This window comes from Macaca mulatta, chromosome 2, assembly GCF_049350105.2.
Source record: "Macaca mulatta isolate MMU2019108-1 chromosome 2, T2T-MMU8v2.0, whole genome shotgun sequence".
Taxonomy (NCBI): domain Eukaryota; kingdom Metazoa; phylum Chordata; class Mammalia; order Primates; family Cercopithecidae; genus Macaca; species Macaca mulatta.
In genome coordinates this window covers 164,004,691-164,022,005 of record NC_133407.1, presented here as the reverse complement: position 1 = coordinate 164,022,005, position 17,315 = coordinate 164,004,691, and the positions used below count along the sequence as shown (strand labels likewise).

Genomic DNA, 17,315 nt, shown 5'->3' with positions numbered 1-17,315 from the left:
ACTATGTAATAGTTACATAGTTACATAGTAACTAATAGTATGTACTAGTAGTACATAGTACTAATACTGCTGATACTACTGCTAGTACTACGTAACTACCAGTTACATAGTAGTTACATTTTGCTACTACTAGGGCAAGGGGGTAGAGTAGGGGGCATGGCATGCTAATTGGTTGGGTTGGAGATGAAATCATAGGGAATCAATACTGTCCTCTTGGGCTGAGTCAGTTCCTACGTGGAGGGCCACAGGACTCATTGGCAGGTCCAGGTGGGGCCATCTGGTTGTCAGAAATGCAAAGGCCTAAAAAGATAGTTCAAAAGGTCAATCTTAGGTTCTACAATAATGATGTTATCTTCAAGAGTAATTGGGGAAGTTGCAAATCTTACGACCTCAGAAAAAAATGGTAATTATTTATCACTCAGGCCCCTCTCATCCTAACTTTGTGGCCTTTCACTCATTTTATAAAAATAGTTTAGTTTTTGGGAGGAGCTATTATCATTTAAACTATAAACAAGGCTGGGCGCTGTGGCTCATGCCTGTAATCCCAGCACTTTGGGAGGTCTAGGCAGGTGGATCACCTGAGGTCAGGAGTTCAAGACTAGCCTGACCAACATGGCTAAACCCTGTCTCTACTAAAAAATATAAAAAAATTAGCTGGGCATGGTGGCGGGCTCCTGTAATCCCAGCTACTCGGGATACTGAGGCAGGAGAATCGCTTGAATCCAGGAGGTGGAGGTTGCAGTGAGCCAAGATTGTGCCACTGCACTCCAGCCTGGGCAACAGAGCGAGACTCCATCTCAAAAACAAAAACAAAAAACAAACAAAAAAAACTATACACTAAATTTCTCCCGAAGTTAGCCTGGCTCAGGCCCCGGAATGAGCAAAGACAGCCAACCTGTGAGGCTGGAGTCAAGATGGGCTCAGCCATGTCAGATTTTTCTCACTGTCATAATTTTCTGTTATAATTTTTGCAAAGGTGGTTTTACTGGCCTAAGAGATATGGATGAATTCAGGGTGAACAGGACATTTTTTGAGGTCTCTGGTCTCACAGAGCTTACATTCTAGTGGGAGGAGATATAATACATGAGCAAATCAGTAAAATTTCAGTGCTGTAAAAAAATCAAGGTAATAGTGTCTTCGGATGTGTTTATGGAGGCTGCTGGCTGTTGACTACCTTAGATCGTTTATCTGATAGAATGAGGAAAAGTCTTTCTTCTCCTTTTTTTTTTTTTTTTTTTTTTTTTTTTGAGACAGAGTCTTGCTCTTGTTGCCCAGGCTGGAGTGCAGTGGTGCCATCTCAGCTCACTGCAACCTCCGCCTTGCAGGTTCAAGCAATTCTCCTGCCTCAGCCTCCTGAGTAGCTGGGATTACAGGCACCCACCACCACGCCTGGCTAATTTTTTTGTATTTTTAGTAGAGATGGGGTTTCACCATGTTGGCCAGGCTGGTCTTGAAATCCTGACCTCAGGTGATCTGCCTGCCTCGGCCTCCCAAAGTGCTGGGATTACAGGTGTGAACCACCATGCCTGATTGAGGAAAAGTCTTTCTGATGAGACTGCCAGAGGCGTTTGAACCTGGGCAACTCCATTTTGAGTAGGGGCTGGATAAAATAAGGCTGAGACCTACTGGGCTACATTTCCAGATGGTTAGGTATTCTAAGTCACAGTATGAGACAGGAGGTCAGCACAAGATGCAGGTCATAAAGACCTTGCTGATAAAACAGATTGCAGCAAAGAAGTCAGCTAAAACCCACCAAAACCAAGATGGCCATGAGAGTGACCTCTGGTCATCCTCACTGCTACATTCCCACCAGTAGCATGCCAGTTTACATGTCAGGAAGTTACTCTATATGGTCTAAAAGGGAAGGCATGGATAATCCACACCTTGTTTAGCATATCGTCAAGAAATAACCATAAAAATGGGCAATCAGCAGCCCTCGGGGGTGCTCTGTCTGTGGAATAGCCATTGTTTTATTCCTTTACATTCTTAATAAACTTGTTTTCACTTTACTCTATGGACTCACCCTGAATCCTGTCTTGCATGAGATCCAAGAATATTCTCTTGGGGTCTGGATCCAGACCCCTTTCCAGTAATGAGAGAACATTTTAGCTGATGTTATATGTTGAGGAGCTAGCTGTGAGAAGATAAGGAGGTGGGAGTGAGGAACATTGAGAAGAAGAAATGAAAAGTGGGAGGCTCTGAGAATGTAGCTGTACCCCAGATGGAAAAGTACTATACCACTATTACATTGTACTTTGCTTCTGTGTCAGCTTTCTCTATCATCCAGTGGGCTGTACAAATTATCTCAAAATCTTTAACATCTATTATATAGTAGACATTCCGTAAATTTATTTAACAAAGGGATGGATTTAGTAATCATTTCATTAACCTTTCATGTACCAGATACTTCAGGGATACAAAAATGACCAGGTGAAGGGCTGTGCCCTCAGTGAACTCAAAGTTGTGGGAAGCAGAGTCGCGAGCAATTACTAATTACTAATAAAAGGTGGTCAATGCTATTGGTACTACTACAGCATTGGAAGGATGATATCTCACTGTATTTGAGAGATATGAGGAAACTGCATAGAAGTGGCAAAGTTAGAGGTGAGTCTTGAAATGTACCTAAATTAGTTGAGGGGTGTTAAAGAAAAAATTATTCAATGATCTTGTTAAAGCATGGACAGGCAGACTGCATTCAAGACCACTGCAATAGATATAGGAATTACTGCAACAGGGTCTTGTAGTTGGGTGAGAGACTGGGTTCAACTCCGAATATAGCATAAGCAAGTAGCAATTTATAGCAAAGAGCAGGGTGGGGGCCAGTGGATGAAAAATTACTAAGCGGAAATATCAGAGGTAAAGAGAATTCTGGTTAAACTCATCTCAAAGGATTCTTGCTGAAGACAGCCAGGGTAATCAGACCTCACCTGGGGGTGAAAAGCAAAAGCAAAGGATGAGGACCCCAGTCAGATATCTAGGATGGGGGATTCTTGCCAAACTGACTTAGCATGGTTCTTTGCTAAAACTGAATTTTACAAGAAAGTACACAGACAGACCTAGGACATAGCTGGTTTTCAAAAACCCCAAGAAATTTAGAAGTAGAGACAATAAGTTAAAACCAGGAGTATATGCAGAAAGAGTCGTAGGCCAGGAAGCATATTCAGGAAGTGTCTGTGGATCACATTGAGGGACTAAGTGGCTAAGCTGGCTGGACTTCCTGGTTCAATAGGAACTTCCCTACAGGACTTTCCCCTAAGCCAAAATCAGTCATAGCTGCAAGCTAAGGGATTGAAACTTCAATCAATCAAAGGGGACTTTCCACTAAGCCGAAGTGAGTCCCAGCTGCAAATTAAGTGATTGAAACTTCAACCAATCATATAGGGAGTTTAAGCTCTAGCTGCAGCCTGATGTTTTTAACCAACCAGGCCCGCCAACCTAAGGGAGGAGACCACCCCTCATATTGTCTTATGCCCAATTTCTGCCTCCAAGGAAAGAAGAATTAAAAACTAAAAGGCAGAAATGAAATCCACAGGCAGACAGCCCAGCACTGTGCCCTGGGCCTGGCAGTTAAAGATCCACCCCTGACGTAACAGGTTATGTTATCTATAGATTCCAGACATTGTATGGAAAAGCAGTGTGAAAATCCCTGTCCTATTATTTTCCATTCTGATTACCAGTGCATGCAGCTCCCAGTCATGTACCCACTGCTTGCTCAATCTATCACAACCCTCTCATGTGGACCCTCTTAGAGTTGTAAGCCCTTAAAAGGGACAGGAATTGCTCACTCTGGGAGCTCGGTTTTTGGAGACGTGAGTTCGCGGATGCTCCCAGCTGAACAAAGCCCTTTCCTTCCACAACTCAGTGTCTGAGTGGTTCTTGTCTGCGGCTCCTCCTGCTACAAACCCACAAGCGGATAGAAAATAAGCTAATCCTACAGGACAGAAAAAGGTAAAGGAGAGGAGTCATAAGGGATATAAACGTAAGACACCCAACTCAGAAACGGCAACCCTTCGGGGTCCCCTTCCACCACGTGGAAGCTTTACTTTCACTTTCCCTTAACTTTTGCTTTGGCTTTAACAAATCTTGCCATGGGTATACTCTTTGGGTCCACGCATTTCTCTAGTAAAGCTGTAACACTCCCAGCTGCGGACAACAGCTTCATTCCTTGAAGCCCGTGAGACCATGAACCCTTCGATCAAGAAAAATCTTTGATCGGAAGACTTCTCATCTCAACATTAAAGGACAAAGAAGCCAACTCTAAGGCATGCCATTAGCTTTAATAATGTGAGTATAATAAATAATAATGATCATAATGGATTGAAACATCAGATCTGTAAAAAATGCATGCATTCCTAATGATATCAAACAAATAAAAACTTTGTGGTTAACTCTGGAGTTTGGTAGGGCACCAACTCATGTCTCTGAAATTTCATAATTAAAGAGAACGAATTCAGCATTTACCCAGTCTTTCCTCTATGGGGTTATCCTGGTTATCTCAGGATAACCAATGAGTTGGTATGAAAAAGTTCCTTTTATAGAAGAACCTCTGGTAATAAATAGAGAATTATTGAAAGTATTAGAAATTCACTGCTCTAGGATAAGAGACATACCAAAATGCAACATGTGGACTTTTTTTTTTTTTTGGATTTTGACTAGAACAAACCAACTATAAAAGACAATTTGGACTCAAACAGGAAAATTGGAATATTTATAGTACTAAGGAATTATTGTTAATTTTGTTAGATATGATAGCAGTAGTTAAATTTTAAAAATCTGTATCAGTTTGAGATGCAGACTAATTTAAGGGTAAAATAATATTATGTCTAGGATTTCTTTAAAAAAGAGGCGAAGGAAACTGAAACTTCATTGGCAAAATGTTGCTAAATGTTGATTCTGAGGGATGGATTACTTGAGGGTTTGTTATTAAAAGTAGAATCACTTATGTTAATGTTTAAAATTTTCCATTATAAATACTTTTTAAAAGCAGAGCCAGTGCTTACCCCACATCATCTTCTGTTATCTAATGCCCAGGACTCAGAAAGGGTCCGCAGTCTCAGATCAACAGTTACTGATTACCTAACCCACCCTAAACATTGATGCTCACGAGTGTGGGGCAAAGTTCACAGCGTGCTAAGGAGCAACATTTAGGAACCTGACTGAATTCCGCAGCTCTCGGGACAAGTCCCCTGGAAAAGGGCTGGGGAAGCGGGGCGGGGAAGCACCCAATTATTCTAGAAGGTTCTGAGATCTCTAAGGGATTTCCGAGAGGCTACGAGGTATAACTGGCAAATCAATGACTTAAGAGTAGCTTTCTCCCAGCCTCCTCACTGTCTCTGGAGTGTAGAGGGAAGCGAGCCTTTTCCTCCTTCACCCTGCCTCTCCCCTCTCGTCTCATCTTCCCCTCCACTCCCCTCCCGACTCTTGCCCGGCCACTCCTGCTTTCACTTTTCTCCACTCCTCTTCGGCCCCGCCCCGCGGTCACCGCCCTCCTCCTGGCCCCGCCCCTTATCCCCTTGCGCCGGCGGCGGTTACCATAGCGACGTGCACGCAGCAGCCAAGCCAGACCAGCTGGTCCCCTGCTGGCCCGAGGGAAAAGGCGGTACCATGAGCCACGCAGTAACCATCCAGGAGCCCCAGGCCCAGCCTCAGGTGTCTCAAACTCGGTACCGGGAGAGGTCGCGGGCTGGGAGCCACATCTCCTCCAATCGAGCGTATGATTTTCTGTACGGTAAGGACAGTCGCAGACCTTCCTCCGCGTCCGTCCACTCCTGGGCCAGGTGGGCTCCCAGATGGTAGGACCTGGCCAGGGGCATGGCGAACGAAAGACGACCCTCTGGACTGACCTCTTGCCCGCGGTTGTCCCTGGTCCGGTGGGGGCAGCTCCGAGCCCTCCAGGTGCCCGCACTCAGGGTGGGGTCGGGGGTTCGCGTGCATCGAAAGGCGCGGGTGCGCTCCGCTTCAAGGGGCGATCTTCCTGATACCTGTTCCGGGCATTTTGGTACCCAGAAAAGTATGCAACGATTTGTAGACTCGGAGATTCACTCAACGTTCCTGCATAAAATGCCCTACGAAAATAATCTTTTGTCTCCTACTCTCTGGGCAAATACAAGTTGGGCAAAAAGAAGTGCCAGTTTATCTCATGCTTGCTTTTAGGTTTTGTTTTTGTTTTTGTTTTCAACTTCTGCGTCAAAGCATTGTTTATAGACTAGGTCCGCTGGCTCCTCTTGGGCCAATAAAGGCCCAGTTTATTTTAACGGCTTGCTTGTCAGTTTTGTGTTTTCTCTCTCTCCATGCTCCTTGAGTTCCTTAGGTTCCTGTTCTGTATATTTTTGTAGCCTTGTGAGCACCTATTCTAGTGCTGATACATGTACTAGGCGCTTCAATTAATAAATGTTTATTGAATTTGCCGTGGCAAGAATTGTAACCAGCTAAGCATGCTTTTTTTCCAATTTTGCCCTCTGCAGTCCCACGTTTTTCACCTGAACCTTGCATTGCTTTCAGCAATGTGGTGTTGCCTCTGGGAATCCCAGGGTCTCCTTTGTGTGGGAATCTCTAGAGTACACATTCCTAGATAGAGGCTGTGTAGTGATTGCTGACATATTCTGGCCAGTGGTTTTCTGTATTTACTCTTGGTTTTGTGAAATAAATCAAGTTAGCTCCTGTAAACACATCACCATGTTTTTTTCACGGGTAATTTGAGAAGGAGGACAAACATCTTCCCAAAGTATTTATTAAGCTGGTGGTTTCTTTGATGCATAAGTGTCTCTTTTGCAGAGGAATTGCTAAATGTTTCCATGTGCCTTGCTAAGAACAGAAATTCACTCAGAGTAGATCAAATTAAAGTTTGTGTTGTTATAAAACAGACAATCTCGCCGGTATTCATGGACAGCAAGCGAAGTATAGCCATGGCAGATGAGAACCTGGACGGGGAAGATCAGAACTAAGATGCTGTGCTCTCCTGCTTTCTTTCTTTGACCTTATGACCTTTCACCTTGTTAGGGTTGCCACATTTAGCAAATAAAAATACAAGATGCACAGTTAAGCTTGAATTTCAGATAACGAATAATATTTTAGTATTAATTTTTGTCCTGTGCAATATTTTGGAACATATTTATACTAAAAAATTATTCATTGCCTATCTGAATATAAATTTAACTAGACATCTTGTATTTTATCTGGCAACTCTAGCCTTCTTTCTATGTATAGTCAAGCCCCAAGTAATGATATTTTGGTCCACAGTGGACTACATGTATAAGGATGGTCCCATAAGATTATAATGAAGTTGAAAAACTCCAAATACCTAGTGACGTTGTAGCTGTCATAACATTGTAGCACAATGCATCACTTTTTCTGTTTAGATATACAAATACCGTTGTGTTACAGTTGTCTACAGTATTCAGTACAATAACATGCTGTATGGGTTTGTAGCCTAGGAGCAATAGGCTATGCTACATAGCCTAGGTGTGGAGTAGGCTATACCATCTAGGTTTATGTTAAACACCCTCCGATATTTACACAATGGTAAGCTCACCTCATGACCCGTTTCTAAGAACGTATCCCCATCATTAAGCAAGACATCACTATGCTTGCTTACTTCTTCCATCTGACAGAAAGCCTCTTGTGTATGGATTTCTCTTACTATGATAGGGACTAGGGTGGCCTGCTTCTTGACTAGTTAGCCCTAAAGCTCACCACCAATTGTATAGCATCTTTGTGTACTGTAGCTGAAAATTTAAGTTAGAAATTTAAGATTGGTTGTTGGCTGGCCAATGAATTGACTGGCCTTGGGCCAGGTTTCCACCTTGACAGAACTGTGGTGGTGCAAAGATGAACTCCTTTCCAGGCTCTTTTACCCTTCCCTACAAAGCCCTATGTGATTAGTTCCCTAGTTGCTTATCTGGCCTCTTACCTGCTCTCTTTTCCCTCCTTCATTCTGCCTCATTTATCCTGATTTCTTTGCTATTCTTCAGATGTATCAGGCATGTTCCCATCCTAGGGACCTTGCTGTTCTTCAGATGTATCAGGCATGTTCCCATCCTAGGGACTTTGCTGTTCTTCAGATGTATCAGGCATGCTCCCATCCTAGAATATTCTTCAGATATCTAACTAGCTAACTCCCTTACCTTCAAGTCTCTATACATGCCACCTTCTCAAGGGCCTGTCCTGACCACCCTAGTTAAAATTGCAACCCAGTCTCCCTTACCCGATTTCTTCTTTTTAAAAAATAACAGCCCTCAAATTCTAATGTCTAATTTGCTAGTTTATTATGTTTGTTGTTTATTGTCTCTCTCGTACGAAGTCAAAGATTTTTGTCGTTTTGTTGATGTATTCTAAGCACCTAGATAGAGCAGCCAGTCAATAAACATGTGTTGAATGAAGGAGCAAAAAGAACCTGAGCCTCTTGCAGCTTTTCAGCCTTGGGGGGAATATCCAATGTCTGCATTCAGTAAATCATATTTGTTGGGTAACTGATGAATTATTAGCTTTTAGGAATTAACACACATTATCCAAATTCAAAAGAGACATTTCTAAATCGCAATTCCCAGTTTATTAATTTCTATGGAGAAATATGTGTTATCATGTTATCTAGACTAGCTGGTCAGGGTATTTGCCTCCCCAGAGACAAGTCTACTTGGGAAATCAAATATATCTGAAGGCTGCTTGTTAATTTAATGGCAAATCAGTTGATTTTAAAAGGCAGTACAGTATAGTCAATCATGAATAATCTTCATCACTTTAAAGATATACCTGATAAACAGATACTTATAATAGCAGGGCAATATTCTGTTGGACTTTGTAAAAATAATGGTACCATCATCAGCAAACTTACAAACTTAAGGGGTAAATTCTGAAGATAGCTGATTTTTTTAAATCATGTTCACCAGTTCTGAGATATCATGTAGTTTGCATCTTTCTAGTGCATCAAAGATGGGAGATAGTATAAATGTATTGCTTCTTTCCCTTGCAAATTGGCATAGTGCATATATACAAGGTCTTTCCCTTAAAGAATTTTTCGGGCTACCCAGGCTCAGAAGGAGTTTTGTTCATAGGAGAGATTATAAAGTGTGTTTAGGGTGTAGTACTTGAAAACATGCTAGACTTTCTTTATGCATTCCACTTCCATATGCTGACTTGGAATACTCAGAAAAGAAAATCATCTTAACAACTGTTACTGGTAGAAGTGGTAGAGTAACAGGGCCACATGCACAACAGAGCATGAGCTGCTGCCGAGTCAGGCAATATTTAAACTTTTAAATTTGTTTTCCAATTAAGAGATTACATTGCTTTGCCATTATTCTCAGCCTAGGGGTAGATATGTTCTATTTGTTATGCTACTTGATTGTTTATTTTGCAGATCCATTGTTTATTGTGTCAAGTGAGAAAGACCACACACAGGCAAATATCCAAGCCACCCTGATTCGCAGCAGACTGGTATGTCTAATGCATCAACCAAGGCGACCTAATGAACCTGAACCATCTAGTTTGCCTAACTGCATTGATCAGATTGACTAATCACCAAATCTTCACTGGATTTTAGGTTCCACAGAAATTACTTTGCCAAGATTACTGGGGGGCAAAGCATCTTAATACTTGTGGCTCGTTGCGAGGATTAAGTCACTGATAATGAATAGAGAACCCATAAGCTAATTTATTTTAATGGGATAAATATAATAATATATGCCCATGTTAAAAGAATTTAAGTAGTACAAAAGCATACACAGTATGAAATAAATTCTAGCCCTACCCTCACCCCCTCCACATAAACAGCCATTGTCATCAGTTTCTTGGCCATCCATTTAAAGATATTCTATGTATATAGCAATAACCCCTCTTCTTATACTATATTGTTTTGTATCTTTTTTAAAGAATTTACAATGTAATTAAAATACTTTAGAAAAGCTGATGGTATAATTTTGTCCTTTGCCTCCCTTCCCTAACGTTAGAGAAAAGTTCCCAGGTTTAAAACCATGTTCAGTAACCTGATCCATTATCCAAGATATTCTCTATATTGGAGCAAGTCAGATCCTGTCCCACCGTTTATCAGTCGGCAATGGAAGGGACATGAGGAGAAACACAGAGAAGCCCTCCGGCAGCTTGCCATGTAAGTGTCGGATGGCTCCAGGGCCTAAAATAAATGCGTTAAAAACATTTTTTTAATTCATTTACCATGTGTGGTTTTAAAATGTTCAGTCGTGGTGTTATACCTAGACCAAATTTTCTTTTTAAACCTCTTTTGACCAAACAAGCCTGATTATATGTATTATATATATATTTTCCATCATATATATCTATATAGATATATATATAATGACAACTGTCCACCAAAGGTAGGGATGACTGAGTTTGTTGTTGCTTGGATCCAACTTAGCAACTGAAAGTGCTCTTTTCTGCTAATATCTAAAATATTTTTTGGAACTTGCGGCCAAAGCACCTTCAAGGATAAGTTGAATTATTTATTATTTTAATTACTTACAAGTTCACATTTAGTAAATTTAAAAGTATAAAGTCTTTTAGCCTGGACATAGAAAAATTGTCTTTTGGCCAGGCATGGTGGCTTATGCCTGTAATACCAGCACTTTGGGAGGCCAAGGCGGGTGGATCATGAGGTCAGGAGATCGAGACCATCCTGGCTAACATGGTGAAACCCCATCTCTACCAAAAATACAAAAAATTAGCCAGGTGTGGTGGCGGGCACCTGTAGTCCCAGCTACTCGGGAGGCTGAGGCAGGAGAATGGCGTGAACCCAGGAGGTGGAACTTGTAGAGCCGAGATTGCGCCACTGCACTCCAGCCTGGGTGACAGAGCGAGACTCTGTCTGAAAAAAATAAATAAATAAATAAATAATTGTCTTTTAGTATTTTGTTATTCTTGTGTGCTTTTAATTAAAATTGGGCATTTTTGTATGTAGGATTTCATAAATCTACTCTTTTTTTTTTTTTTTTTTTTTTGTATGTAGGATTTCATAAATCTACCCTCTGACTAGGTCCTGGTCTCCTGGCTCAGGGCAGGGGAAGAATCATATATACTCTAAGTTGTATGACAGTCAAATGCAGGTTATGGAAGATTTTACTCTCAGTATGAGATACTTTGTGTAACTCCTACTCTATACACATAGAAATATTAAATAGAAATTATATGTGGAAATATTTTAGACTTAAATGATGTTTTCTTGCTTCACTTTAGAACTGACACTTCTTTTCAGATGCCTAGAGAAGTTTATGAAGATCCTGAAGTTACTGGAAAGAATCGCTATAAATACTTTGAAAGGTAGAATGTAATTGCTAATGAATATTTGAGCTCTAATATTATTAGAGAACCTCTTTATGATACTAATAACAGTTATCATTTTTCAGTGCATACAATGTGTCAGACTCTATTTTAAGTGCTTTACATGCATATGATCTAATCTTTTCAACAGAAATGTAGGATAAGATATATATGATCCCTGTTTTACCAGTAATGAAGCTGAGACTGAGAGATGATAAATAGATTGCTTCAGGTCATATAAGCTAGCCAGGGGTAGATCTGGGGTTCAAACTAAGCCTGCCTGACTTTAGAGATACTGATTGCAACTAAGAATATGTATTTGAAAACATTTGAAATGAAGTCATCAAATGAGTGAGACACAGTGGAGATACCATGAAGTCATGGTGAAGGGGAAACTTGTGTTCAAAGGGATAATGTTTGTTCTCTTTGTGTGAATCTTGCCCAAACCAACATGGCCAAAAGGTTAGTTTTATTTCATTTGTGATTTATGCTCATGTAATAACCATATACTCAAATCAAATAAAAATTAGATGGGGATTTCCTTATACATCTTACTGGAGTTAGAAAAAATAGTCTTGATACTACATCTGCATAAGCTTCCTTGAGAAAGTAAATTTCTAATCCACATTATTATTTATGAGCAACCTCCTTATGGAAATTTTGTGATGCTAACTTTTTCAGAGAAGTGTTAAATTTTTAACTGTTAACTATACAATTCTATACAGTTAACTGTACAATTCTTAACTTTTAGGGGGAGGCTTTAGATTAAATCGTTGTGAATTTCAGAATGTCTCAGGAACTTGAGAAGTTGCTGGGAACTAATGGCCAGCTGAAGCCCAAGTACAGGGCTTAAAGGGTGGCTTCTTCAATTGTGACTTGTTTACTATCTGAAGAGAAAATACTGGAGTGTTTATTAAGAACGCACATTCATTGGCTCTACCCTGTATGTACTGAATATCATGGGCCAGACCTGGGAATCTGCATTTTAGACAAGAACCTCCCCACACCTCAGTGATTTTGTATATCCAGAAGTAGCACTGATATATGGGATATTTAAGCTCACTGATTTTTAAGGGACAAATATTAGAGCTGGAAGAGAGCTTAGAGTACATTCATTGCAAAAGTCCCACACATTTATGATGTTTTCCTTTTCCTCCCAGGCCTTTTCTTCCATTTTTTCAGCAGATGCCATTCAATGTTGTTTATGCCATATCCAAGTAAGTAACCATTATTTAAAAACTCTTTTTCAGTTTATTTATTGTTTGCTTCCATATTTTCTCTTAGAAGATAGTTATCTAAATCACTATTTTTGAAATTGTGGATCACAAAACATTGGAAGGGTATGAAATCTTCTAGTGGGTCATGAGCAGTGTTTTAAAACATGAAACAGAATAGAAAATAACCAAAGCATCAGGTATATGGAGGGTAAGCTGGTTTTTGTTTATAACTTTTGTTTCAGAAAAATATATGCATATGTTTATATGTATATGACGGATTATGATATAAAATGTATTTCTTACTGTTAGTTGTCCGTTTGTGCTGCTATAACAAATTAACAGACTTAGTGATATAAATAAAATACATTTGTTTCTTGAATTCTAAAGGCTGGACAGTTCAAGAGCAAGGGGCTGGCAGTCAGTGTCGGTGAGGGCCTTCTTGCTGTGTCTTCACATGGCAGAAGCAGCAAATGCTATGTCCTCACATGGTGGAAGGGCAAAAAGGACCTATGCTAGTTCTCTCCAGTCCTTTTATAAGGCACTAATCCATTGATGAGGATGGAGTCCTCATGACTTAATCACTTTCCCCAAAGGCCTCACCTCTTAATACCACCACAGTGGGGACTAAGTTTGAATGTGAATTTTGGAGAAGACACGGCCACATATTCAAATTGTAGCAGTTGTGGTTTAAAAAAGTTGAAAAGTGCTTTAAATATCTTCTTTTGCTTCTCTGAAACACTTATTTGATGACAGTTCTTCAACATTTCATCAAATAAACAAATCAGTCACGTAATATTTTTTGAATGCTAGAATTTTATAACTTAATAACGATCTAATCTACACAGACAACGTGGTATACAAAGATAAATAAAACATGGTTTTTGCCCCACAACAGAGTGCACCAAGGTAAGAGGGAGGTAAGGGACAAGGGCTGAATCTGAGACAAATGTGTATTTCTCATCTCTAGTTTCAGGACAAGGCAGCAGACTGGGTAGAGTATTCCTTTTAAAAATCTAATTTTTGCTACATTCTTTCCTCCATTAATAAAATTTAATATTTCTATAAGAGAAAAAAGTCCAAGGTATTCATGAAATTATTAGGAATAGAAACCTTTTTTAAGGTCTCATATTTCTGAATACAAATTTATTCAGGGCTGGGTTTTCAAGGGTGCATTTAAAGAATATAGTTATTCCTAATAATATATATCATCATATAAATAGGACACATGTTATTAAATGTCTGTAATCCTCAAGATAAATGCTAGTTATGATTCTACTTCACCCTTGACTTTTTTTAAGACTGTGTGGATGCCTTTGGCTCTTTATAGAGATGGAGTACAGATTCCCTGCTCTCCCCAGACAGCAACTTCCTGGGGTACCAGTTTATCCAGAGATAGCTGTAGACTTATATTCTATGAAGTGTTTTGTATGAGCAAAAGGGGAGCTATGAGCTATGTAGATCCCTAAAGATCCTTCTGGTAATTCTTTAAAATCAGGCTCACTGGATTACCTGCTTTGGAGGTCATAAGTGCGTCAGTCTAAAAGTTGTTAAACTAATTCGAGGGAGTTCAGAGGCCTACAGTGATGAACACCATGACCTCTCCGACTCCTTCCTAAATAACCCTGACACAAGGGATAAAGATTCCATCCAACAGTTAAACTATGACATTTGACATTGTAGCTACTCTCTATCTCTCTTAGAACTTTTTAAAGAATGAATCAGTATTCCTGAGTGAGGTCAACTCTGGAATTCCAGTATGTTTGAGTTTCTGAGCAGTGAGTATAATGCCACCTTGTGTTATCAGGGATGGAATTGTCTTGGGACCAGCTGGCCTTCTCCAGCCACACCTTTCTCATGGCTAGCTGTTGGAGTCTTTCCTTTGGATTCTACATAAGCACCTTTTCAAAGATAATAAAAAGTTAATACTTCTAAAACATTCAGTGAAGCTCATAGTAGAACAGGATTTGCTAGGTTTGTGAAGCCCGTCTCTGTACAGCTCTGTTGAGGCTGGGAGAGAAAATCTAGACGACTGTAGGTATGGCAGACAGCGCATGCTCCTGGTTCCCGGGCAGTGGTGGAGGAGGAAGGGCCTGGATAGAACACACAGAGCAGCCCTGGCTGTCATATGAGTACTAAAGCCAGAGCAGGTGAGCCTGAGGACAGGGGCCAGGACACAGCAGGGGTCAGGCCAGCATGGAGCAGATGTGGGACCTTTCTGGGTTTGGGTCCTGTTTGAGGTTGGGGAGGAGGTGGGAAAGGGATCATTGCTCTTTGTTACTCATATTTTACTCTCCCCTAAAGCCAACTGAAATGGGGAAAAAATAGGTTGGAGAAATTAAGAAGTTAGTTAAGAAACCATGTATTAAGTTACTAGAAGGGTTCAAAGTAGCTTTCCTCTTTTACGTTCTATTCCCAGACCCACCTGGAAAGATAGGGAGACAGAAACCTTCACCAGAAGAGCTCATTAGGCCTTACCGTAAACTAAGCACATTTGATCAGATGATCCAAATGTGTAATTATTCAATATGAGAAAAAAATAATTTATTCTTGGCGGGGTGCGGCGGCTCATGCCTCTAATCCCAGCACTTTGGGAGGCTGAGGTGGGTGGATCATGAGGTCAGGAGATCGAGACCATCCTGGCTAACACAGTGAAATCCCGTCTCTACTAAAAATACAAAAAACTAGCCAAGAGTGGTGGCGGGAGCCTATAGTCCCAGCTACTCAGGAGGCTGAGGCAGAAGAATGGCGTGAACCCAGGAGGGGGAGCTTGCAGTGAGCCGAGATCACTCCACTGCACTCCAGCCTGGGGCACAGAGCTAGACTCCATCTCAAAAAACAAACAAACAAAAAAACAAAAACAAAAACAAATTATTTTATTCTCTTGATTCAAGATAATGGTGCACTAATATAATAAAACTTCATGTAACTTTGGATGACATAAAGCTGATTTGAAGTTATTTCAACTAGAATTTTATAGTAGAATAATTTCTACTGAAAACATAAGAAGCCATATATTAGCTACATGTTAGAAATTTATAGCAACTACTGGAAAGTGATTTCAATAGCAGTTACAGTTCAGCTTTAAAAACTAAAGCCCAGGTGCAGTGGCTCACACCTGTAATCCTAGCACTTTAGAAGGCCGAGGCAGGAGGATCACTTGAGGTCAGGAGTTTGAGACCAGCCTGGCCAACATGGTGAGACTCTGACTCTACTAAAAATACAAAAATTAGCTGGGTGAGGTGATGGGCACCTGTAATCCCAGCTACTTGGGAGGCTGAGTCAGGACAATCACTTGAACCTTGGAGGCGGATGTTGCAGTGAGCGGAGATCGCACCACTGCACTCTAGCCTGGGTGACAGAGCAAGACTCAAAAAACAAACGAAACAAACAAAACAAAAAAATTATCTAAAGTAATTGCTCCAGCACAGGTTGAACTTTCAAACAGGTGTTTCTTTCTAACTGGCTTGAAATGCTTTTTTTTTTTTTTTTTTTTTTTGAGGTGGAGTCTTGCTCTGTCGCACAGGCTGGAGTGCAGTGGCGTGATCTCAGCTCACTGCAACCTCCACCTCCCAGGTTCAAGTGATTCTCCTGCCTCAGCCTCCCAAGTAGCTGGAATTACAGGGCACGTGCCACCACACTCTTTAATAGAGACGAGGTTTCACCATGTTGGCCAGGTTGGTCTCGAACTCCTGACCTCGTGATTCACCTGCCTTTGCCTCCCAAAGTGCTGGGATTACAGGCATAAGCCACTGTGCCCTGCCCCCCACCTTTTTTTTTTTTAAAGATCTTTGGTGTATGTATTTGCTGTGCTCTTATGTAAGCTCTTACCATTGCCTCTGTTTTTCAAAATGGAAATATCTCGCTTTTGCCTTCATCTTTAGTTATTTATATAATTTAACCAATGGTTTACCAACTTGAAAAAAAAATGTCTTTTAAGTCAAAGTGGCTATATTGTTTTTTTTTCTTATTCTAGAGGCAATGCATGTACATGTTAAAAAAGAAGTTTCAGAAAAGTATAAAGATGAAAAAAATTATCTGTATAATTCTATCTGGAAATAATTACTATTATTGTATATACATCTAGGTATTTTTCTATGCATAAAAACTCAGTTTTAAAATGTAAAAATGGAATCATACTATACATACCCACTTAATAGTGTCATTTTTTTCTACTTTACAATGAATCATGGACATTTTTGAATGCTCACAGGTATAGATTACATTATTATTTTGAATAGCTGCATAAATTCCATTATGGCTGCATCATTTTTCTAAAGAATTCTTGTATTGATGTGATCATTTAAGTTTCTAATTTTTCACTCTTATAAATGAGACGTTATGAACATGTTTTCATATATATCTTTGTACACCTGTCCAGTTATTTCCTAGAATAAATTCCTAGGAGTAGAAATGCTGGATCAAAGGGTATTTTAACTTGTCAGTTTACAATTTACAGTTAACAGTTACAAAAATACAAATACCTATTTGTATTTCCATCAACAGTTTATGAGAAGGACTATTTCTTCACAACATAATCGATGCTAGGTACTTTCAATCTTTTAGATCTTTGCTTATGTGATAAAGTAGCATAAAATAGTATCTTGCCATTTTAATTTACTTTTCTTTGATTACTAGTTATCTTCATTATCTTCTCATGTGTTTGTTAGAAGTTTTACTTTTTGTTTTGTGAATTCTCCTTTACTCATTTTTCCATGGGATATTTAACTGCCTAATTGATTTACAAGGGCTTTTTATATAGAAAGGCTATTTAAACTTTTTATCATATATGTTCCAAAACCTTTTTCTAAGTTTGCCATCCACCTTTTAAAT

General features: G+C 40.0%; 1 protein-coding gene across 4 annotated transcripts in view; it reads left to right on the top strand.

Moving 5' to 3' along the window:
* Nucleotides 1-3,787: 3,787 nt before the first annotated feature.
* CFAP91 (cilia and flagella associated protein 91) overlaps nucleotides 3,788-17,315 on the top strand; it is a 63,777-nt gene continuing 50,249 nt past the window's right edge. For 2 of the 4 annotated variants that reach the window (XR_013413417.1, XM_028843343.2), the window contains exons 1-5: nucleotides 5,542-5,728; nucleotides 9,356-9,432; nucleotides 9,945-10,102; nucleotides 11,185-11,268; nucleotides 12,429-12,485. Coding sequence is in view for 3 of the 4 variants with exons in the window: in XM_028843343.2 (XP_028699176.2) it covers nucleotides 5,605-5,728; nucleotides 9,356-9,432; nucleotides 9,945-10,102; nucleotides 11,185-11,268; nucleotides 12,429-12,485 (500 nt within the window). In the remaining variant the exon portion in view is untranslated. 4 annotated transcript variants of the gene reach the window in all.